Raw genomic sequence first — 24,848 nt, forward strand, 5'->3', positions numbered from 1 at the left:
GTTCTTTGTGGCCTCAGTAGATGCCCCTATAGTGCCCCCAATAATGTACCATTAAGAAGTGCCCCCATAGATGTCCCCCAATAATGTGCCAGTGAAATGTGCCCTCATAGATGCCCCTTAATCATGTGCCAGTAGCCTAAACCCCCCATCAACATGTGCCAGTAGCCATAGGCACCCCCCCTATCATGTGCCAGTAGCCATAGGGCCCCCCTATCATGTGCCAGTAGCCATAGGGCCCCCCTATCATGTGCCAGTAGCCATAGGGCCCCTTATCATGTGCCAGTAGCCATAGGCAGCCCCCCATGAACATGTGCCAGTAGCCATAGGCGGCCCCCCTATCATGTGCCACTAGCCATAGGGCCCCCCCTATCATTTGCCAGTAGCTATCAGTATTGTACAGAAAAAAAAAAAAAAAAGGAAAAAAACACATACTTAACTCCTTGGCAGCGATGCGATGCAGGGCTCAGGCGGCCTCTGAAAAAAAAAATACCTAGTAGCCATTGGCTCCTGAACTGATTGTTTCAATACCAAAATTTTGATTTGCTTTCGTCACCATAAAAAAGTATTGCGATACTCAATACCACGCAAAAAAGCCACGTGCATTTCGCATTTTATGAAACGTTCGGCCCATAATTGAACAGTCCTATCCTATTTTTTGGGGTGACAAGGTGACTAAAAAATGGCGAATGCTCACCGCATAGGAGATATTTTTTAATAATTTAATAGTTTGGACTTTTCGGACACAGCGCTATGTAATATGTTTATTTATTGTATATATTTTTTATATGTAAAATTGGGAAAGGGGGGATTTAAACTTAATATTTTAGAGTACTTTCACACTAGCGTTTTTCTTTTTCGGCATAGAGTTCCGTCACAGGGGCTCTATACCGGTAAAGAACTGATCCGTCATATCCCCATGCATTCTGATTGGAGAGAAATCCGTCCAAAATGCATCAGGATGTCTTCAGTTCAGTCATTTTGACAGATCAGGCAAAAGATAAAACCGCAGCATGCTACGGTTTTATCTCCGGCGAAAAAAACTGAAGACTTACCTGAAGGACGGATCTGGCATTTTTTCCCATAGGAACGTATTAGTGCCAGATCCGGCATTCAAAATACCAGAATACAGGATCCGTCCTTCCGGTCTGCGCATGCCGGTAAAAATGTGTAAAAAGATACAAGCCGGATCCGTCTGTCCGCATGACAAGCGGAAAGATGGATTCATTCTTGCAATGCATTTGTGAGATGGATCCGCATCCGGATGCATCTCATAAATGCTTTCAGTCACATCAAGATCGGCGGATCTGGCAGGCAGTTCCGACGACGGAACTGCTTGCCGGATCACACTACCGCAAGTGTGAAAGTAGCCGTAGTGTTTGTGTTTTATTTTATCTTACTATTAGCCCCCTTAGGGGCTGGAACCCTTGTCCTATTCACCCTTAGGCCTCTTTCACATGGGTGAGATTTCTGCGCGGGTGCAACGCGTGAGGTGAACGCATTGCACCCGCACTGAATCTGTACCCATTCACTTCTATGGGGCTGTGCAGATGAGCGATGATTTTCACGCATCACTTGTGCGTTGCGTGAAAATCGCAACATGCTCGATGTTGTGCGTTTTCATGCAACACAGGCCCCATAGAAGTTAATGGGGCTGCGTGAAAATCGCATTGTATCTGCAAGCAAGTGCGGATGCGGTGCGATTTTCGCGCTTGGTTGCTAAGATGAAAGTCTATTCGGTTATAAGGGAAATAATAGGATCTTTAATACGGAATGCTAAGTAGAAGGTCAAAAACAGCGCAGTGCGCCCCCCCAGTATAATAAACATTGAGTGCGCCCCCCAGTATAATAAACATTGAGTGCCCCCCCAGTATAATAAACATTGAGTGCGCCCCCCCTAGTATAATAAACATTGAGTGCGCCCCCCCAGTATAATAAACATTGTGCGCCCCCCCAGTATAATAAACATTGAGTGCGCCCCCCCAGTATAATAAACATTGTGCGCCCCCCCAGTATAATAAACATTGAGTGCGCCCCCCCAGTATAATAAACATTGTGCGCCCCCCCAGTATAATAAACATTGTGCGCCCCCCCAGTATAATAAACATTGAGTGCGCCCCCCCAGTATAATAAACATTGAGTGCGCCCCCCCAGTATAATAAACATTGAGTGCGCCCCCCCAGTATAATAAACATTGGTGGCGCAGTGGGCAGTGCCAATGAGGGTTAAAAAAATAAATAAAAATTAACTCACCTCCACCAATTGATTGCTTAGATGCCGGTCTCCTGTTCTTTCTTTAGGACCTGTCGAAGGACCTGTCACATGGTACATCATATGATCCATCACCATGGTAATGGACCATGTGATTAGCTCAGTGACGTCACCACAGGTCCTGAAGAAAGAACAGGAGACCGGCAGCTGCGCGATCAATTGGTGGAGGTGAGTTAATTTTTTATTTATTTTTTTAACCCCCATTGGCACTTCCCACTGCGCCACCAATGTTTATTATACTGGGGGGGGGGGGGGACGCACTGAATGTTTATTATACTGGGGGGGGCGCACTCAATGTTTATTATACTGGGGGGGGGGCACACTCAATGTTTATTATACTGGGGTGTTGGGGTATGGGGGGGGGTGCACTGCGCCACCAATGAAGATAACTGACGTGTTAATACAAATACAGGAGGCGGGGGCCGGAATGAAATAGCCGGCACCCAACCTCTATGATAGGGGGCTGCGATCAGCAGCAGTTAACCCCTCAGGTGCCGCTCCCTGTCATAGAGGTCGGGTGTCGGCTATTTGATTCCGGCCCCCGCCTCCTGTATTTGTATTACAGGTCAGTTTTCTTCATTGGTGGCGCAGTGGCCACAGCCCCTCCCCTCCTCTTCCCATCTCTCTTCTTATTGGCGGAGGCGGTGGCAGCAGCACAGGGGGGAGGGAGAGAGCCCCCCTTGCCTCTATGGAAGCGCCGGCCCTGCCTAAAGTTAGTTGCGGGCCGGCACGGGGGGGGGGGGGGGCCCTAAGGACTCGGGGGGCCCGTGGGCAATTGCCCCCCTCGCCTCTATGGAAGTGCCGGCCCTGCGTGCATCAGCAGTCCAAGTAATTTATTAGGCACTTGTGATTATGTCATCGTGGTGTCTGAGACCCAGTGCAGGAGGTTTAAATATATGGGGGCATTACAGGCTGAAGCACTACGGGTGGGGCTATCCCGGGCACTACAGGTGGAATTATAATGCAGGGGGCATTATACATCTGGACACTACAGGGGAGGTTATACTGTAACTGCAGGTCAACATTATAAATACTGGGGGCCCTACAGGAGTAATTAGTAGAGGTGGCACTGCAGGGGGCATTATAAATACTGGAGGCACTACAAGGCTGCTTTAAAACTACTGGGGTTACTACAAGGGGCATTATAAATAATAGGACAATTATAAGGGACATTATAACTTATGGGGCACTATAGGGGCCTTTATCAGTACTGGGGGATCTATAGGGGTGCCTTATAGAGGGGTCATGTTACTGCTGGGGGCACTATAGGGGGACTTCATTTCTACTGGGGGAACTATGGTAGCATTATTACTACTAGAAGTACAGTGGGGGCATTATTATTGGGCACAATATGGAGGGCTTTGCTACTAATGTAGCACTTTTGGGGAACATTATCGCTATTTGTGGTACTGTAGGGGCACTGTTACTAATGAGAGCAGTCTAGGAGAGCATTATTACTATTGGTGGGACTTTGGGGGGCAGCACTATTATTTTAGCTATATACTGTTTGGGGGTGTTAGAGAGCACAGCAGGCACAGTATTGGGTTTAGCAGCAGGATAATACTGTTGGGGTACCAGGAAGGGGGAATGATTGAAAACTTAGGGACCTAAGATGTCTTGGTGCCAAACTCTGCAGAGACGAAAGGCGGCTGAAATAAGTTATCAAGACAGTCTGGTCCAAATGGAGGAGTTGAATAAAGAGAACATGTACATCAGAGGAGACTTCAAAGGATGTAAGAGGTTTGTAGTGCTGTGTTCTCCTGTATATTCATCCAAATATGTCTTTTAAGGGGTTTTTAGATGCCTAGACGAGCAGCAGATTGTCGGGAAGGAAGTGTTCCTTCCCGACAGTCGGCTGCTTGCTCAGTGGAGTAATCTCCTCTACAGTATGAGGACGAGGGGTTCCTATAGTGATTGCTTGTCCCCATAGAGCTGTTTTTGAAACGATAATGTAGGTGCCTTCACAAACAGTTTCATCCAATGAATGAGTGCTGCGCTTGTTCATCAGCTGATTTGCTGATACCTTTACACAGGCAGATTGTCGGGAACGAGCGTTCTAGGGTTGGGGGGGGGGAGGGTTTGATTGAGAGTTTAGGAGGGGGGGGGGGGTAATTTCAATTTTGCTTCAGGCAGCAGAAAGGCTTGGTGCATCCCTGGGTCCAATGAATGAATGTATTATTTATTTATTTTATGCACTTATATAGCGCTACCATATTCCTCAGCGCTTTACAGACCTTAGCGTCACACTGTCCCCAATGGGGCGCACAATCTAAGGCTACTTTCACACTAGCGTTCGGGGCTCCGCTTGTGAGTTCCGTTTGAAGGCTCTCACAAGCGGCCCCGAACGGATCCGTACAGCCCCAATGCATTCTGAGTGGATGCGGATCCGCTCAGAATGCATCAGTTTGGCACCGTTTGGCCTCCGCTCCGCTCAGCAGGCGGACACCTGAACGCTGCTTGCAGCGTTTTCGTGTCTGCCTGGCCGTGCGGAGCCAAACGGATCCGTCCAGACTTACAATGCAAGTCAATGGGGACGGATCCGTTTGACGTTGACACAATATGGTGCAATTTCAAACGGATCCGTCCCCCATTGACTTTCAATGCAAAGTCAGGAGTCCCCATCAGATCGGAGTTTTCTCCGATCCGATGGTATATTTTAACTTGAAGCGTCCCCATCACCATGGGAACGCCTCTATGTTAGAATATACCATCGGATTTGAGTTACATCGTAAACCTCAGATCCGACAGTATATTCTAACACAGAGGCGTTCCCATGGTGATGGGGACACTTCATGTTAGAATATACTGAGAACTGTGTACATGACTGCCCCCTGCTGCCTGGCAGATGCTGCCAGGCAGCAGGGGGCAGACCCCCCCCCCCCCCCCTCCTCCTGTAATTAACTTATTGGTGGCCAGTGCGGGCCCCCCTCCCTCCCCAGTATTAAATATTACCAGTGCTGCGGCCTCCCCCTCCCTCCCTCCCCAGTATTAAATATGACCAGTGCGGCCTTCCCCTCCCTCCCTCCCCAGTATTAAATATGACCAGTGCGGCCCCCTCCCTCTATATTTATTGGTGGCCGGGCCAGTGCGGATTCCAAGTATTGTGAGCAGTGCGGCCTCCCCTTTCCCCCCCTAATTAAAATCACCCCCCCCCCATCATTGGTGGCAGCGGAGAGTACCGATCGGAGTCCCAGTTTAAATCGCTGGGGCTCCGATCGGTTACCATGGCAACCAAGACGCTATTGCAGTCTTGGCTGCCATGGTTACTTAGCAATAAATATTTATTGCCAAGTAACCATGGCAGCCAAGACTGCAATAGCGTCTTGGTTGCCATGGTAACCGATCGGAGCCCCAGCGATTTAAACTGGGACTCCGATCGGTACTCTCCGCTGCCACCAATGATGGGGGGGGGGGGGGGGGGTGATTTTAATTAGGGGGGGAGAGGGGAGGCCGCACTGCTCACAATACTTGGAATCCGCACTGGCCCGGCCACCAATAAATATAGAGGGAGGGGGCCGCACTGGTCATATTTAATACTGGGGAGGGAGGGAGGGGGAGGCCGCACTGGTCATATTTAATACTGGGGAGGGAGGGGGGGCCGCACTGGCCACCAATAAGTTAAATACAGGAGGGGGGGGGTCTGCCCCCTGCTGCCTGGCAGCATCTGCCAGGCAGCAGGGGGCAGTCGTGTACACAGTTCTCAGTATATTCTAACATGAAGCGTCCCCATCACCATGGGAACGCTTCTGTGTTTAGAATATACTGTCGGATCTGAGTTTTCCGAAGTGAAAAATCAGATCTGAAATAAACAGTTATGCAAACGGATCCGTTCTGAACGGATGCAAGCGTTTGCATTATAGGAGCGGATCCGTCTGTGCAGACACCAGACGGATCCGCTCCTAACGCAAGTGTGAAAGTAGCCTAAGGTCCCCATCAGTATGTCTTTGGAGTGTGGGAGTAAACCGGAGTACCTGGAGGAAACCCAATCAAACACAGGGAGAACATACAAACTCCATGGAGATGTGGTCCTTGGTCAGATTCAAACCTAGGACCCCAGCGCTGCAAGGCACCAGTGCTAATCACTGAGCCACCATGCTGCCCAATATCTATATTTATAGTATAGTAGAGAAATCGATGAGACTCGCATTATCTGTGATACCAAAGGTAAATAGATTTGGGAGCAAATTCTCAAAATGAGTGAGAAAAACATAAATGGAACATTTACGGTATGGTCTATTACTTCTGTAAATGTTCACATTTTAAGATGTTTCAGTGGATTATGTGGATTCAATTTGAATCTAATATGCAAGGTAGCCAATTTTCCACCATTATCATGTGATGGAAAGGGCTTTTGGCTCAGGCAAAAGTTCTCATTTGTTGTTCATCTAATAACTGGCCATTTACTTACGTGACTCAGAAGTCCTTTCAGTCTTTTGTGCATCAAGCAAGGAAATTCCTTTCATTAGATAATTAGGTAAATGGTGGAGTAAGATATACCTAATTAATGTTTCTTTTCCCAAGATCAAAGCAGTCTGCAGACATCTTGACCTACCAACTTCTATCCGAATCCAGCATATGAAATAGGGGATATATGATACAATTTTTTTTTATTTGCAGTTACTGAAATTACTTTTTAGAAGAGAAGTGTTACATAAAACCATGACATAATTATTTGTATGTAATAGCTAAGTTGCAGATTCTGACAGTCTAATATAGGATTATATTATAAGGGGGTTGTCAGGACTGTAGATATTGATCACCTATCCTTCAGACAGACGATGAGCTGTTCTTAGGAGCCGCCAACTGGAGTAGAAAGCAGATAGCAGTGTCCACTGTGTGGTGGCTTTGTTGAGTTAATGTAGCTCATCTCAGACCAGTAGGGACCACCAGAGAGGCATCACTGGAACGGCAGTTATTTAACAGGTGTGTATTAGTTGCTTTTTATTTTTTGCATGTTTTGCTACTAGACTTATATTTGAAACTCCCAAAACACACATTTAAGAGGGTCAGTGATAGAAAAACAGTGTTTTATGGTAGATTGGTCTCTCTTGACAGGAGAGAGAGAGCTTTTGCAGCTGTCAGCTTGAATTCAGAACTTCAGCCCTTTACATCACTTGTGTAAGAGACCAAAATTTATTAGGCTTGAGAAAAATCACAGCTTATTAGGCAGATGCACTGTAAGGCCCCATTCACATGTCCGCAGTTTTGTTTTGCATTTTGCTGAACGGAATTGCGGACCCATTCATATCTATGGGGCAGCACGATATACAGAATTGCGAATCCGCACTTCCGGGTCCTCAATTCCGTTCCCGAAAAAAAACGGACCATGTCCTATTCTTGTCCGCAACTGTAGACAAGAATAGGCATATTCTATTAGTACCAGCGATGTGCAGTCCGCAAAACACGTGGCTCTGCAATACACGTTACGGACGTGTGAATGGAGCCTAAAGGGGTTTTCCTATGACTCTCAGAGATTCTCAGAATAAAGGACTCGTAGCCAAGGGCAGACTGGCTGTACACCCTACAGCAGGCATGTCCAAACTGTGGCCCTCCAGCTGTTGCAAAACTACAACTCCCAGCATGCCCTAATAGCTGTAAGCTATCCAGGCATGCTGGGAGTTGTAGTTTTGCAACAGCTGGAGGGCCACAGTTTGGACATGCCTGCCCTACAGGGAGACTTCCTGGTGGTCCGATACCCAGGGGGCCACCTGAGCACTCCTTATGGCTGCCAGCCAGATAAGAAATGATATGACACTCCCAGAGTTAATAAACTTTGGGAGCATCAAGTACTTATGTATCTGGATAATGGCTGCAGGTGCCCTCATGATTTCTGAATTCAACTGTATTGCCATCCTAAGGACAGAAAGTGTCACCACAGAGGGGCAACTTCTTGAGAGCTATTTTGTGCTGCTGGGGCATTATTTTATGATGCACTGTGGTATTTGACCTGCTTGGGTGATATTTAGTAGTGCCGCAATATGGTATTGCTAGCCATGCCTACTTGTGTTGGCCCTGTCTTCTGTCAGTGTGGACCCACCTACAATATGGGGCCACTCTTAGTTGTTTTTTTTCAGGGCCACTTCCAGTCTGCCTCTCCTCACAGCAGTAGTTAAAGGGGTTGTCCAGGATAATAAAAAATCTCGGACAAGCCCTCCAACAGCCTACAATAAAAAAAATAATGTTATACTAAAGCCTTTCTCCACCAGCAATCTCTGTGGCGCTGGTCCAGACCTCCTCTTGCCTGTTTACAAACTGCAGTTGTGACATGTCATTATATGGCACAGTACTATCCTTGTCCGTAATGCGGACATTAATAGGACATGTTCTATTTTTTGGCGGAACGGAAATACGGACATACGGAAACGGAATGCACACGGAGTAACTTGAAATAAATGGTTCGGTATAAGGTCGGCAAAAAACAAACAAAAAAAAAAAACGGAACTGTCACGGAAAGAATATACGTTTGTGTGCATGAGCTTTAACACTGAGGACGGTGAATGGACGCAGCAGTGATGTACTATAAACCTGCACAGTTTTATTTAGCCATTGAAGGGCTTGTATGTACCCCTGCTCCTACACAATATTTTCTTGCACAACCAGAGGTTGGACTACTACCAGTCATAATGTTGTGATTAGGGACAAGCGAATCGACTTCGGATGAAACATCTGAAGTCGATTCACATAATACTTAGTTTGAATACTGTACGGAGCGAGCGCTCCGTACCGTATTAGAATTTATTTGCTCGGATGAGCCGAAGTTATTACTTTGCATAATAACTTCATAAATGAATTTCTACTGTAAATAAAGTATTTTCTGAACTCAGGTTCAGTTCCAAGTGTTTTTTTTACAGTAGAAATTTATTTATGAAGTTATTATGCAAAGTCTCACAAGACTTCGAGAAGTAATAACTTCGGCTCATCTGAGCCAATACATCCTAATACTGTGCGAATCGAATTCGGATGTTTTATCCGAAGTCGATTCGCTCATTCCTAGTTGTGACATATGTTAGTGATATGTCATAACAATATATAATGGTAATTCCCCCTTAAATAGGGACATATTCAGGATTTCAATAAACTGCTTTTGTAGGATCCAGGTGGTTGTGGAAATTGTATTAGGATGTGTATTGTCATCATGTCTCTCAGTGTCAAGGTAAACCATTGAAGTGGATATCTTCCCATGTATGTCCTGTCACAGCTGCTGGGAGCAGAGGTCTCCGTCGGCGAATGGTCCATGTGCTAAGCAGTGGGCTGTGGGCCGGGGGAGACTGATGTGTTCAGCAGAGCAGTGTTTTGTTGGCTGATGTATGGACGCCAGCTAGGGCCCACGCAAGACGCAGATTTATTGGCTTGGCGTGGATGCATTTGTTAAGAGAACAATATCAGGAAAGGAACGTGCGTTTGTTGTCTCTAGTGCGCCTGATCAGCCGCTGGAGATAAGGACCTTGTCCTGTAAATAAACCTGCATGAGGATCATAGTAATTTTATCTGGCATTGATCATTGAGCTGGATAAAATTAACTCCAGTGGTAATGTTAGATTATTGTATACATGTGTTTGTTAGAAATGATGGTGTCTTGTCTTCCTATGTCATCACTTCCTGTATCCTAGTTATGGGCCAGCCCCTTTTACACCTTTTGTGAGTAAATAAAAGAAACAGACTGGGCAGGGGGAAGCGCAGTTGCTCAGCAGAACTTAACATGAAAACACCTTTGGCTGACTGCGGTTGAGAGATTTACCTTTTCCTTACACAAAGCCTGATGAGAGCGAATTTCTAATATTAATATTTCTACAACAGATAATATTTCTACAACAATGGGTATACAGCATTCAGAGATACAGATTAATCAATAGCTACAGACGGATGTACAGTACATTCCCTCTTGGACAGTGTAAACAATGTATAGAACAACAAACTGCAGAGACATGGTTCCCTCTAAAGAGGGGCATCAAAAGGATTCTAAGAAAGTTAAAAGGGTTTTCAAAGATTTTAATACTGATGACCTATTCCCCGCTGGTCAGCTATTTGAGAAGGAAGCTCCTTTGGGGGTGGTGGCCTTCCCTCAGCTTACCAAGCACAGCGCCGTACATTGTACAGCGACTGTACTTGGTATCACGTTCAGCCCCTTTCACTTGAATGAGGCTGGGCTATGACTAGAACACGTGACCAATGAACATCATTACTGGCCGGGGTAAAGCTGAGAGAAGGCCTTCTCATACAGCTGATTGGCATGGGTCCCAGGTGTCCCAGAGGATAGGTCATCAGTATTTAAAATCTTGGAAAACCCCTTTAAGGTAAGGTGTACCTCCCTCTCTCCAGTTGTCTTAGGCTGGTCTTCCACATAGTGGTAATGTGTCAAACATTGTGGTTTTGCTGAGCAGTACATTACAGCCCTGCGTCTTTTTGTGTAACCATAGCTTTATTGTATTGCGGAAGTCAAATTGGAATTGATTAGAAAAAAAAAAAGTATAGTCATGAAAACAATAAAAGAAAAATAATGCTACCTTTAAATTATATAAAGACAATCACAGTTTATTCTTCACCCAAAGTGGGTGAATAAAATGTTATTACTACAATATATTAACATCTAAAGCATATTTGTCACTGTACATTACATGGCCGCATTCACACATGGGGGGTATACCTCCATCCTACTAATTTTACATGATGCTCAAGGCATTGCAGCTGTCAATACATAACTTATGGGTTGCTGGCAAAACAATAACAGATTTATGACTTTGTGTTAACATTTTACTTTAGGCATTTCAGAATGCAACTTTAAAGGAACATTGACTCATTTTGTAAATTTCCATTTCACTTTTAGTTTATTTTAAGATATTAATATTAAATAGGTTTTGCGAGATGTTGATGACCTGTCCTTGAATGGCAGCTGAGCTGCAGTAACCTGGTATGGCCACTTCACAGCGGACGAAGCTCTCTGCTTCTAGCTCTGTCCACTATGATTTTTCCAACGCTGGGTGGCTGCTGAGAACAGCTGATCTTTGGACTCCGGCCATGCTAATGTCGATAAGATATCCTCAGGATAGGTCATCAATATCTAGAACTCAAAAAACTCCTTTAAGGATTGTGGGTTTAAAAATACTTGTTTGACTTGATACTTATTGAGAAGATGACCTATTCAGATTTCTTGCCTATTGTGGTATAATAACGGCGGTTGTTGAGTTTCTACCTGCTAAAATGATTCTTTTTTTCTTCTTTTAGTTTTCTCCATTTCATGCAAATATTTTAGGATCATGCTCCTATGATTTCACTGTAAGGTAGGATTTTTAATCATATTTAGAAATCTTTTTCTTTTAAAATTGCAAGTAAGGATTCCCTGAAGTACTCTGTGTATTAAGAAAATGAAAATACTTAAATATTACTGTATTATAAATATATTCCCAAATACCTGTTTATTAGTTATAATGGCTTGTTTTGTCTAGGGAGCAACCATTAGGACAAATAAAATGGCTGCCATCCTATTAGTACTTACATTCACTCGACCGTATGTATTTTGCGGACCGCAAACTGTGAAACTAGTCAAGTGCATGGTGCAAGACAAACAAGAACAGGACATGTTTTTTTAATTGTATCTTTTTATTGAGTTTAGAAAGAGTAGAAAAAAAAACCTCTAAGATATAACGCGAAGCTGGCTGCTTCTTCATCACTAGCTCCTAACATTATCCCAGATGAATGCATCTTTTTATAACCACGTTGGAGGTGTTTTAAAAGTCTCCACATATCTACTCAAATATCCGCGTCGGGTCAGCAGCGAGGTCTCGTATCCGGACGCCTGTCCACGGGGTTTCAAAGAAGCGGACGATCTCACCATCTTGCATTTGGAGCCACAAAGGATATAACATGGCATGTCATTGAACTGCCTCCTCCTCTTATGGACCTCCGAAGTCCGGATAGAAAGATAACCGCACATTTTCATAGGTGATATTGCCTTTCTGTCGGGCTACCAGCAGGATAGCGTCTCTATCTCAATATTTAAGGACCTTCATAATAAATGACCTGGCAGGGGCTCCCGCAGGTAGCAGCTTAGTGGGGACTCTATGAGCTCTCTCAATAACAAAACAGACAGGACAATAAGTTTCAGAACTTCTCTGATCAGCTCTTTCGCAAAGATTTCTGGAGTGGACCCTTCAGCTCTTTCTGGCAGTCCTAAAATGCGGATATTATTTCTTCTATTTCGGTTTTCAGCGTCTTCCAACCTGGCTTGTAGTAGCTTGACTTGATGTTGCAGTTGTCTAGTATCGTTCCTGCCTGCCCGGGTCATATCTTCTAAATAACTTAATCTGCGCTCTAGATCGGTGGTTCTTTCACATATTTTGTCAAAATCATGTTGCAGATAGCTAAGATCAGATTGAACATGGTCTATTTTTGCTATGATAGCTGCTTGACACATTGCAATTGCCTTCATGATTTGGGAGGTCTCTGCTGATGTGACCACAGGACCAGACTCTCCATCTCCCTACTCTGTCTCACTCATGGCGTCCATATATAGTTTTGTAGCAGGAGGAGCGACAATTGCAGCGTTTTTGCCGCCCATATAAATCAAGCAGCTGCTTGTCTAATGGAATGTAAGCAAACGTGGCTCTTAAAGTACAGTAATTTGATTCTTATGAGGTAATTTTCAGAGTGTGAACAAGAGAGGATGGATTGTCAAACTGACGTACCGTATTTTTCGCCCTATAAGACGCACCTAGGTTTTTGAGGAGGAAAATAAGAAAAAATATATTTTGAACCAAAAGGTGTGCTTTTGGTGGGTTTTGAACTAATTGTGGTCTGTGGATGGCACTGTTATGGGGGATCTGTGGGTGACGCACTGTTATGGGGGATCTGTGGGTGACGCACTGTTATGGGGGATCTGTGGGTGACACTTATGGGGGATCTGTGGGTGACACTTATGGGGGATCTGTGGGTGACACTTATGGGGGATCTGTGGGTGACACTTATGGGGGAATCTGTGGGTGGCTTATTGGGGTCTCTGTGTATGACAGTTATGGGGGGGATCTGTGGATGACACATAGCATCTTATGCTATGTGTCATCCACAGATCCCCTCCATAAGTGTCCCTGTAGTGAATGACCCTCAATACAGGGCTGGGGGCCGGCAACTGGCTTTATAATGACAGCGGGGCCCGTGCAGGGACTGTATTCTACTACACGGGCCCCGCTCACGGTATAATCGTATGTCTAATAGTAAATAGTTATGTGCATAATCGCATAATGAGCGGAGTACTTACAACTACAAGCGCTCGCCGAGAGGAGGGAGGAGGCAGGCCGGGAGGACAGGCGCTGGCAGGGTGAGTCATACGTCATGCGCCCACGCCGCCTGCTTCATTCATAAAGTGGGCGGCGCAGGCGCGTGACGTATGACTCACACACTGCCAGCGCCCGTCCTCCCAGCCTGCCTCCTCCGTCCTCTCGGCGAGCGTTTGTAGTTGTAAGTACTCCGCTCATTATGCGATTATGTACATAACTATTTACTATTAGACATACGATTATACAGTGAGCGGGCCCGTGTAGTAGAATAGTCACTGCACGGGCTCCCTCACAGCTGATACACCCGCCACGCGGCATCGCGGCGGGTGTATCATTGAAAATCGCAAAATAATTTGCGCGAAAATTCGCACGAAAATTCGCAAACCGCAAAATAAGCTGCATTCGCCGTATAAGACGCACTGCTATTTTCCCCCCACTTTTGGGGGGTAAAAAGTGCGTCTTATACGGCGATAAATACGGTAGTTAGTAGAGAAATAGAGAAAATGTAGCAGCGGTAGTAGGGAGACCTCTAATATTCTATACAGATAGAGAGATAAATCTCACAGTTATAAAACAGAGCAGGGACTCTGCTTTCTTATAAGAGTAATGTGGGTCCTCTCCAAGGTGAAGAACTTGGAGCCCAAAGTCCCCTATCCAAGAGGTTGTGCCATGAGTTCTCCTCTCTTATGTGCTTCCGCCCTTCTCTCCTGCTAGCGAACAGCTTAAGTGCTTCTCCACTGCACTCTCTCTACAGCAGAAGTTCGTCCTTCACAACACTGGGCTGGTCTCACCGTATTTTTCTGGTGCCCTATGGTCCGGGCACCTCAGATTCAAGGATCCGGTCAGATAAGTAGGGAAAGTTGCTGGGTTTAGAAGAAGATTTGACAGGATTCTAGCGGAGCCCTGTGCTCTTGCTACCTCACGCCATGCAAGCTAAGCCACGCCCCAAGAATAGGACATGTTTAGTAATTTGTGGACTGGCTTCATGGATGTGGACAGCACACGGATATGACATCCATGTGCTGTCCACTTTGTTTATCGCCCCATAGAAAAGAATGGGTCAGCATGCAATCCTCAAAAAATGTGGATTGAATACAGACCCAAAATACGGTCATGTCCATGAGGCTTTATGTTTAATAACTAATACTGTATAATATAGGAAATGTCTTCACTGTTTGCATTTCAAGGGCATGTTCACACAGCACCTCCCCCCACCTCTCTGGCTATTGACAGACTGCTTTGTAGAAGTGCATGTACAGCAGCCTGTCAGGCACAGTGCGTGTTTTGCTCATGAATAGAGGCAAATGCATGAGTCTGGTGCCATAGTAGCCAAATAGTGCAATATTTTTTGTGCTGTTATGGTTACTAATAACACCAATTTGTAGCTATAATATGCTGCACTTACATAGGCCAACATTAAAGGAGTTATCCCAAGATTACTGTAAAACATAAAAATCAGACATCATATAGTACATGGCAGTCTCTTTCTCACAAAGCTACAACTAGGCCTTTTCCTTACATGGATCCAGAGATCTCCTCATTCCTTACTCGTTGCTCTGCTAGATTTATTTTAAGCTGGTAGCTCACGGGGCCTGTCCTTTCTGATGCTGTTCTCTCCCTGTAACTGTCAGAGCTTCTAACAGTAGATACGACTGGTGGCAAGATGCAATGGAACATATGCGGCCACCTCGGTGTGATGGACAGAGAGATAAAGCAGCATGTGGCCTTATGCAGATACTATACTTTTTATTGAATAACTCCGTGGCTATACTAAATTTTTAATTGCAAATGAGCTCTTAATAAGCTCTGTCTCTAATGCCACCAGATGTAAGGCAGCCATCCTATAAGTCAATGTTCAGCTCTTAAAATAAGCCTTGAGACATGACTTGGATATTAAATAAGCCAGCACCTCATCTGCAGACAGCTGTTTTGGGGTGATTGCCCCTCATCAGTGCAGAACAGAGAGTACTGGCTTAACTGGGTAAGAGGCTTGTGTCTGGGGGGAACAAACTCTCCTTGGGGAGAGAGCACCTTAATCAGTGTGAGGAGACTTATAGGCCATATATGCTCTGGAATTCTGGGAGGGAAGGAATGCAAATGAGCTCTTATTAAGCTCTGTCTCTAATGCCACCCGATGTAAGGCAGCTATCCTATAAGTCAATGTTCAGCTCTTAAAATAAGCCTTGAGACATGACTTGGATATTAAATAAGCCAGCACTTCATCTGCAGACAGCTGTTTCGGGGTGATTGCCCCTCATCAGTACAAGCAGAGTACTGGCTTAACTGGGTAGGAGGCCTGTGTCCGAGCAAGGGGGGAACTAACTCTCCTTAGGGAGAGAGCACCTTAATCAGTGTGAGGAGACTTATAGGCTATACATGCTCCTCTGGAATTCTGGGAGGGAAGGAATGCAAATGAGCTCTTATTAAGCTCTGTCTCTAATGCCACCCGATGTAAGGCAGCTATCCTATAAGTCAATGTTCAGCTCTTAAAATAAGCCTTGAGACATGACTTGGATATTAAATAAGCCAGCACCTCATCCGCAGACAGCTGTTTTAGGGTGATTGCCCCTCATCAGTGCAGAGCAGAGACATATAGGATAACTGCATTAAATCTGGTGGCATTAGAGACATTTGCATCCCTTCCCTCCCAGAATTCCAGAGGAGCATGTATGGCCTATAAGTCTCCTCACACCGATTAAGGTGCTCTCTTCCTAAGGAGCATTAGTTCCCCCCCTTGCTCAGACACAGGCCTCTCACCCAGTTAATCCAGTACTCTCTGCTCTGCACTGATGAGGGGCAATCACCCCGAAACAGCTGTCTGCAGATGAGGTGCTGGCTTATTTAATATCCAAGTCATGTCTCAAGGCTTATTTTAAGAGCTAAACATTGACTTATAGGATAACTGCCTTACATCTGGTGGCATTAGAGACAGAGCTTATTTGCATCCCTTCCCTCCCAGAATTCCAGAGGAGCATGTATGACTTATAAGTCTCCATGCAGTTACAAAAGTATTCAGATCCAGGTTCTGGTTTGAAAAGTATAGATGTTTTGTGGGACAACTTTTTTAAGCTTACAGATCCGCTTCTCAGATGCAAACAACTTGTTCCATAAATCAACAATCTTCATGTAGATGACAAGAATGTCAGAAAGCACGGTTTGGCACATTTCTGTATAATTGTTTATTTTAAAGTCTATACATTGCTTGGTTTGTTAGCTGAGAGCAGGACATAAGAATAGTAGATTTCATTGGTCCACATGTGTCTCAATCTTTCAATCTGAGAATTGTTGACATTCAGCTTTAAATAAAATAATTAGTCTGAGTGACTTAATCATTTGGCTCAGGGACGTCAGCATTTCCTTCTAATTGCTAAAGTGCACAAATAACATTTGTCATTTACAGATTTTTTTTCAGAACTACAGGATACCTCCATTAAAACAATTAGTTTGTTAAGCATCGACTTGTGTGCAATGCTCTGTACACCCCTCAAGTACTGACTGCTTTACAGTCATAGCTCATGACTGATTAATCACATTTTATGGGGATTTTGAAAGTTATGCTACACTGAATGCTGAATATTACATTCCATTGCTATAATGCCCTTTATCTACCCACCGGTTTGTAAGTGCCTTATAGAGGGCAAAGTGTGTTATTTAAGTTTTCCTTGTGTTTGATAAATCCTTGCTAAACCTTGTTTAAATGCCCCTGTATGCATTAGTGTACGGTCAGCCAAACCAGCTGGAGTGTCCAACAATCTAATCTATCTGGGTAGCTTGCAACTCTTTAGTCTGGGGAGAAAAGGATCAGGTGTGATGAATTGTAACATCCTATCCTTTTTGTCCTCTGGGGGATAAGCCGACACCAGAGGTGCCTGACAGCGGCCATTCCCCTATCACACAGAAAAACATACATACTCGGCTGACCATACTTACATGTGTATGTTGAACAGATTGTGCTTGGTGGAAAGCTATTGAAGGTCTATGGGAACCGTAAAGGAACTGTGTCACCAAATATTTTTTTTTCTGATAGTTAAAACTAGATAGTGACACATTCCTTTATTTCTAATCGATTATTTTGTGATTTTGCTACTCTATTTCCTGAACATGATTTTGGTGCATCCATTTTGCCTGAGCTGGTAACAGGTTGCCCGATTTTTTCCATTACTGATGATTTATCCTCATCATAGGGCGTCAATATCAGATTGGCAGGGGTCCAACTCCTGGCACCCCTGCCGATCAGCTGTTTGAAGGGATTTCAGCATTCGTGTAAGCACTGCTCCCTTTCCAGTGTAGTGGCGGTGCAAGCCGCAAGCTGTCCAAATTGTAGTGGCCGCGCAGCGTGATTACAACTGCTCTGTCCAATTCACAGTGTTGACGGCCTGCAGATAAACATTGAAGGGGACGCTCACTTAGCTCTTTTCAGAAGTCCTATAGCAGTGAATAAAGAGGATGCCACAGAAGAGCGCCCACTTCTCCTTTCACCACTATGGGACTGTCTGAACTAGCAGATTCAGTGCTCTCCTTTACTTCCAGGTCCCGCTCTATTGATTGGTAGACAGGTGCGAGTCCTATTAGTCAGCACACCCTAAGGCCCAGGTGTGCGTCACCATTGAGTCCTATAGCAGTGAATAAAGAGAATGCCACAGAAGAGCGCCCACTTCTCTTTTCACCACTATGGGACTGTCTGAACTAGCAGAGTCAGTGCTCTCCTTTACTTCCGGGTCCCGCTCTTTTGATTGGTAGACAGGTGCGAGTCCTGTTAATCAGCACACCCTAATGCGCAGGTGTGCGTCACCATGGCTGAAAATACTAAACGAAACACAATGCAACAGCACTCTGCAAACACAAATATACAAACTAATGCTATACTCACTATATGAGCAAATATATTTTGATCAAAATTATTTGTGCCCATCCACCATGTCAAGGTGACCTTTTTTGGATGGGAACCTAGGCCATATGCTACCTCTTTTGGTGCCAACCGGCCTCCAGTGAATTTATAGAAGGCAGGCTCCACATGTGTATTGGACCCACTCTGTATGCTAACCAAGGTTGGGCTTACATAGGCTCTGTGATTACAGTGTAAATAGTCATAGGAGGGTATGGGTTTCCTAAGAATTAAGAACTCAGTGAGCGTTGTGTAGGACCCCAGGAACCTGCTCAATCAACCTTTTCTTCCTCTAGGACTAGTCTGCAATGCTAACTTCAAACCACTTGACTACAATGCCCTAGCATGTTAGTTGACATCCCCCTCACCAACATCCCCATTCTATCCCTACAACTTCCCAGGCACACTTTTCTTCTACAACATGAGTGACTTGACTAAAACATGAGTGCAGCCTAGGCACATACCTTGGCAGCCATCCTATGTCTCTCAGACACTTCCCCATCTTGCCACCGCACCTCCACCCACACTGGCCAAACCACGCAAGGTAAACGGCTCTGCCTCCTGTCGTTTCCTGCTTTTTGTGCAGTCATTTGCTGGTGAAGTTAGAGCGGCACTGGCTGTAACCGAGTGGGGCTGCATTTCTGTTTTGGTTATTTGTCAATGAATAGCTCAGCCCTATCATTGAATGTGATGGGGTTATGAATGGAATTGCTTCTGTGAAAACACAGACTACAGTAGAGAAACACACCAGTGCAACAAACCCTACTAGACAGTAGGTGCAATACTCATGTTATCAACACAAACCAGGCTCTTCTATTTTAATAAGGTGAGTTAAGTCTTAAAAAGCTTTTTAATTTGTTCCTTTTGTATTGATTTACCAGGTCAGAAGCTAAGCAATGTGAGATTCCCCATTTCCTCTACCCTCTTGTCTAGATCTCGCTGCTGGTCACCTTGAATGATCTATCACTTTACTAATTGCTCCTTTTAGGTAGCAGAAGCCCAATTGTGGTTAAGTGCAGCACCAGGCACAGCGTAACCTCTGCCAGAGCTGACTCAGGCTCATGTCTGTCTGCAATAAATTGCTTAATTTTTATTTATTTCTAGAACATGTTAGAAGAGGACACATTATTTATGGGACCCTGCTTAATTTCCTTTTCTGGTATAGTGCCAGCACCCATCCTGTTACTAGCACAATAAACATGAAGGTTTCTTAAAATCAGCAAAGTATGACATGTACAAAACCAGTAGCGATAAATCGCTTGTGCTTTTAATGCAGTTGTTTTGTTGTTGTTTTTTTATTTTTAAATTGTGGTTTTACAGTGAAAATACATGGGTCCAGAGTGCAGGAAATGGATGATGTCCACAAAGGTGGGGATTTGGCTCACCGGTCAGAGCGAAGTCATTATTTACAGAGCCAAAGACAGGCTTCAAATCTTCAAAGCTTGTTTTTTTCCGGCTTTTATTGTTAGCAAGTATACAGGGACTGCTGGTGGATGCGCCAAAGTTATGTAGAGGCTGACGGCAGCGCAGGGGTCTAAAACGCCGGTCTTAATAAATTACCCCCTTTGTGTCTGAATGCATTGATGATATATGTAAAGCCACATTATAACGGCCCAGTGTTCGGATGGATTATCTGAAATGAGCAGTCCAAGAAATGCTTGTTCCAAATATTCGGCCCGTGTAAAGGTGCCGAATGTCACCCGATGAATGAGCAAAATACTCGTTCATCGGGTGAAATAATCTGAGGTACAGACACCTCAATCATCATTCCCAGGCAGCAGATCGTGCTGTCTAAACAGCTCTTTAAAGCTCAGAAACAATGATTTTGTAGAGGTGATCACTTCATCTTCTCTTAACAACAGCCGATTGTTGGGAAGGAACATTAATGTATGTTGTAGGGGATGGCACCCCAGATTCACACAAGCAGTTGGGGAAGTTTGTCGCTCCACACAAAAGGCAGGATCACAAGGTCTCCATATGAGAACCTGACCATTGTGAGATCCCAAACAGAACCTGGATTCGTTATTAAAGACAATACGGTTCCAGTCTGTAGCGGTCCAGATTTCTCATTCACAACCCCAATGCAAACAAAGGCAATGGTGGCTGGTTGTCAATGGCAAGGCCATGTAATGGTAAATCAAATTTTCTTCTGCTAAACGCCTGGAAATGGTCCCAGCAGAGACAGGGGTGTGTAATGAAGGTGCCACCTGTGTCTGGATGGTGGACAAGAAACTACGAGAGCTGCTTGTGCTTGTCGTCAGATCAAACAATTCTCTCTACTGGTGATCTGGCTGGGCCATCTTGAGCTTGTTCGCCTTGTGTGCACACCCTCATGTAACCACTGCTCCCAAGACCTAGGTCAGAACAGCCTAGATGGCAGGCAATTCCCCAAAATGACCATCCTACTTTTCTCAATCCAATTATGCCCCTCCTCTCAATGTCTGTTAACTGGGCAAAATGTCTTTAACAGTGTCTTAGGCTGAGTTCACACGGGCGAGTATTCCGCGCGGGTGCAATGCGGGAGGTGAACGCATTGCACCCACACTGACTCTGGATACATTCATTTCTATGGGCTGTGCATATGAGTGGTGAAAATTGCAGCATGCTCTATATTGTGCGTTTATCACCAACGCAGGTCCCATGGAAGTGAATGGGGCTGCGTGAAAATTGCAAGCATCCGCAAGCAAGTGCTGATGCGGTGCGATTTTCACGCACGGTTGCTAGGAGACGATCGGGATGGAGACCCGATCATTATTATTTTCCCTTATAACATGGTTATAAGGGAAAATAATAGTATTCTGAATACAGAATGCATAGTACAATAGCGCTGGATCGGTAAAAAAAATTTTTTTTTAAATTAAACTCGCCTCTTCTTTTTTGCTGTGTGCAGGAAAAGGACCTGTGGTGACGTCACTCCGGTCATCACATGGTCCGTCACATGATCTTTTACCATGGTGATGGATCATGTGATGACCGGAGTGACGTCACCACAGGTCCTTTTCCTGCACACAGCAAAAAAGAAGACAGAAGAGAAGCCGGGCTGCTCGAGCAAGTGGATTAAGGTGAGTTTAATTATTATTATTTTCTTTTAACCCCTCCAGCGGGTTTGGGTACCAAACATGCCGATTTTTCTCACGCAAGTGCAAAACGCATTACAATGTTTTGCACTCACGTGGACAAATTGTGCATGTTCCCACAACACACCCGCACCTTTTCCCGCCACGCCCATGTGAACTCAGCCTTAGGGTCCATTCACACGTCAGTATTTTTACCTTTCCAGATAAACGTTCCTGTTTTTTGCGGATCCGAAAATCTGGATGACATGAGGATGCTTTTAGCATGTCTTCCAGATTTTCGACGGATCCATTGACTAGAATGGGATGACGGAACGCAAAATCGGACAAATAGTAGGACCGGGTATATTTTTTTTCCAGGATCCGAATAACGGAACCCACGGAACGGAATCACGGAATCGGAGAGCACCATGAGTGCTGTCCGATTATTTGCGGATTCCATTGAAAATGAATGGATCCGCATAACGTTCCGTTTTTAATCGGAACGGATGCGGAACACCAAAACGGACGTGTGAATGGACCCTTAGAGGTATGTCTCGCGGTCAACGACCTCACCAAGGGGATACTCTATCCAAAAGTAGACACTGAAAATGTTTTTTTAGGGCAGGGAGTAGAATCACTTTTACACCCTCTTGTGGCAAGATCCAGAGTCTAATCAGACCACCCCAGTAATCATTTACATATTTCCTTGAGACATAACTGCATGCGGAGTTTTGGGTGTTTTGGTCAATTTGTGTATATGGGTTATATCTATATACAATCTGTAAAATATTATTTGGATATACTGCACTGGTAGATGTCAGAATGTCTAATTAGAAAGACTGTTATAATATAATATTGAATATACATTAACTATCATACCATTGTAACTAGAGATAAGTGCTTGAAGGGAATCTGTTAGCACATACTTCCTTAGTAATCTTAAGTCATGTGTCAGATGTGCTCTGGTCTCCAGGTTCTGACGCATTTCCCCGACCCTGATCAGTGTCTGCATTCTTGAGAAATCGTTGATTTTTCGAATATGCCATGAGCTTTTTGGTGCTACAAGGCCTTCACCATTGCACTGAAAGCTGATCTCCCTATCGCGCCCAGCCTACCCCCCAGCTTTCAGGGGCAAGGCCAGGCAGTATATGGCATGCTAGCCATGGCTGTGTAGTACAGATGAATTCAGCCCTGGCAAGCTTTAGTACACTACTGTGTGTGTGTGTGCACTGATTCCCAAAGTACCGGCGAAAGGCCAAGGCCAAGTGAGATTACATCTCCCCTGTCTGGACCTGTCATTCAAAACTTGGGGGGGGTTTATACACGATAAGGAATGAAAGGCTTATGTAATAAGGAGCAGAGCTTTTGGTGCAATAGTAGCACTCTTGTTTCACCAAACAGCTCATTGCACATCAGAAAATCAGCAATTTCTCAGTAAAGCAGGCAATGATCGGGATGAAGAAGTGTTGGAGACCGGAGCACATCTAACAGTTCACTTACAATCAAGGTACGTGGTGGCAGTTTACTTTTTGCAGAAAGAAGAATAAATCAGCAAGCATACAGAAATGATGTAACCTCATCAGTCCCAAACATTATTTTAAATGGTCCATAATGAAGTGTCGGTCCTTGCCACTCAAAGATACTTAAACTTTTTCAATATTTGTAAATTACAGTGCTTCATATTTTTTTTTAAACTGTTTTATTAACAGAAGTAAATTAACAACAATCAAGAAATCGTGACCATGTGGTTAGTACAGTTTGATATCTTTATTACTATTGTGAATAACGTTACTCAAACAAATCAATTGTAAAAATCGATAGATGAATTGATAAAATATTCGATAATATTGAATAAAAATAATCGATTTACACAAGGGCTCAGGAAAATATAGTGCAAATATCGACAGCCATAAAACACAATCTCAAATTCAATTGTTCAGTCCAAATTTGGTGTGTACATCTGGGTATTAATAAAGTCCAATTGAATATTGTTATGTCCCACTTCCAATTGCAGCAGCGTCCCGCTGAAAATGAAGTAGATAGCGGCGTCCCGCTGAAAATGAAGTAGATAGCGGCGTCCCGCTATAAAATTACTTGCAAGTAAAATTTACCTTATATCGACCGAAGGTTCTCCAGACTTTAAACTTTGGATCCTCTCCTCAGAAGTGTCTGTGACACAATGTATCAAGAGGTTTTCTTAGACGACTCTGTGTTTCTGTTGGACTTAACTGCCAAGTCCACCAGATCTCAATCTATTGGTGGAAAGTCTGCAGTAGCGTCTGTAAGTCGGTCGGTTTGGGGTACTTTGTTCCTTCAATATAAAGATGGGGGGTGTAGCACCAGACGCGTTTCGGGGTCCAAGTTATTGCCCCTTCCTCAGTGGTATGCAGCATCCCTATCAATACCCCTCTTATATACTATGTCTTCTGTGGACTCATTGGACACACCCTTGAACATCAGATCCTGTTTTTCAATCAACCCAGGTGACCAAAATTGCTGTTTGAACTTGCTCTCAAAATGACAGTTTTTGAAGTAGTGTTTTCTAATACTAAGGGCTCTTTCATACTTGCGTTATTGTCTTAGTATTAGAAAACACTACTTCAAAAACTGTCATTTTGAGAGCAAGTTCAAACAGCAATTTTGGTCACCTGGGTTGATTGAAAAACAGGATCTGATGTTCAAGGGTGTGTCCAATGAGTCCACAGAAGACATAGTATATAAGAGGGGTATTGATAGGGGTGCTGCATACCACTGAGGAAGGGGCAATAACTTGGACCCTGAAACGCGTCTGGTGCTACACCCCCCATCTTTATATTGAAGGAACAAAGTACCCCAAACCGACCGACTTACAGACTACATTTGGAAGCCTCTTTCGACGAAATATCTCTGCTACAAGACTTTCCACCAATAGATTGAGATCTGGTGGACTTGGCAGTTAAGTCCAACAGAAACACAGAGTCGTCTAAGAAAACCTCTTGATACATTGTGTCATAGACACTTCTGAGGAGAGGATCCAAAGTTTAAAGTCTGGAGAACCTTCGGTCGATATAAGGTAAATTTTACTTGCAAGTAATTTTATAGCGGGACGCCGCTATCTACTTCATTTTCAGCGGGACGCTGCTGCAATTAGAAGTGGGACATAACAATATTCAATTGGACTTTATCAATACCCAGATGTACACACCAAATTTGGACTGAACAATTGAATTTGAGATTGTGTTTTATGACTGTCGATATTTGCACTATATTATCCTGAGCCCTTGTGTAAATCGATTATTTTTATTCAATATTATCGAATATTTTATCGATTCATCTATCGATTTTTACAATTGATTTGTTTGAGTAACGTTATTCACAATAGTAATAAAG

At 44.3% G+C, this 24,848-nt stretch overlaps 1 protein-coding gene across 1 annotated transcript in view; it reads left to right on the forward strand.

Annotated features, from left to right (window-relative positions):
- Positions 1-24,848, forward strand: part of PEX7 (peroxisomal biogenesis factor 7) — a 206,963-nt gene that overhangs the window by 106,426 nt on the left and 75,689 nt on the right. Inside the window, exon 8 of the mRNA XM_044289763.1 lies at positions 11,491-11,546. Within this exon, the coding sequence (XP_044145698.1) occupies positions 11,491-11,546 (56 nt within the window). The remainder of the gene's footprint in view (positions 1-11,490; positions 11,547-24,848) is intronic.

This window comes from Bufo gargarizans, chromosome 4 (assembly GCF_014858855.1).
Source record: "Bufo gargarizans isolate SCDJY-AF-19 chromosome 4, ASM1485885v1, whole genome shotgun sequence".
Taxonomy (NCBI): domain Eukaryota; kingdom Metazoa; phylum Chordata; class Amphibia; order Anura; family Bufonidae; genus Bufo; species Bufo gargarizans.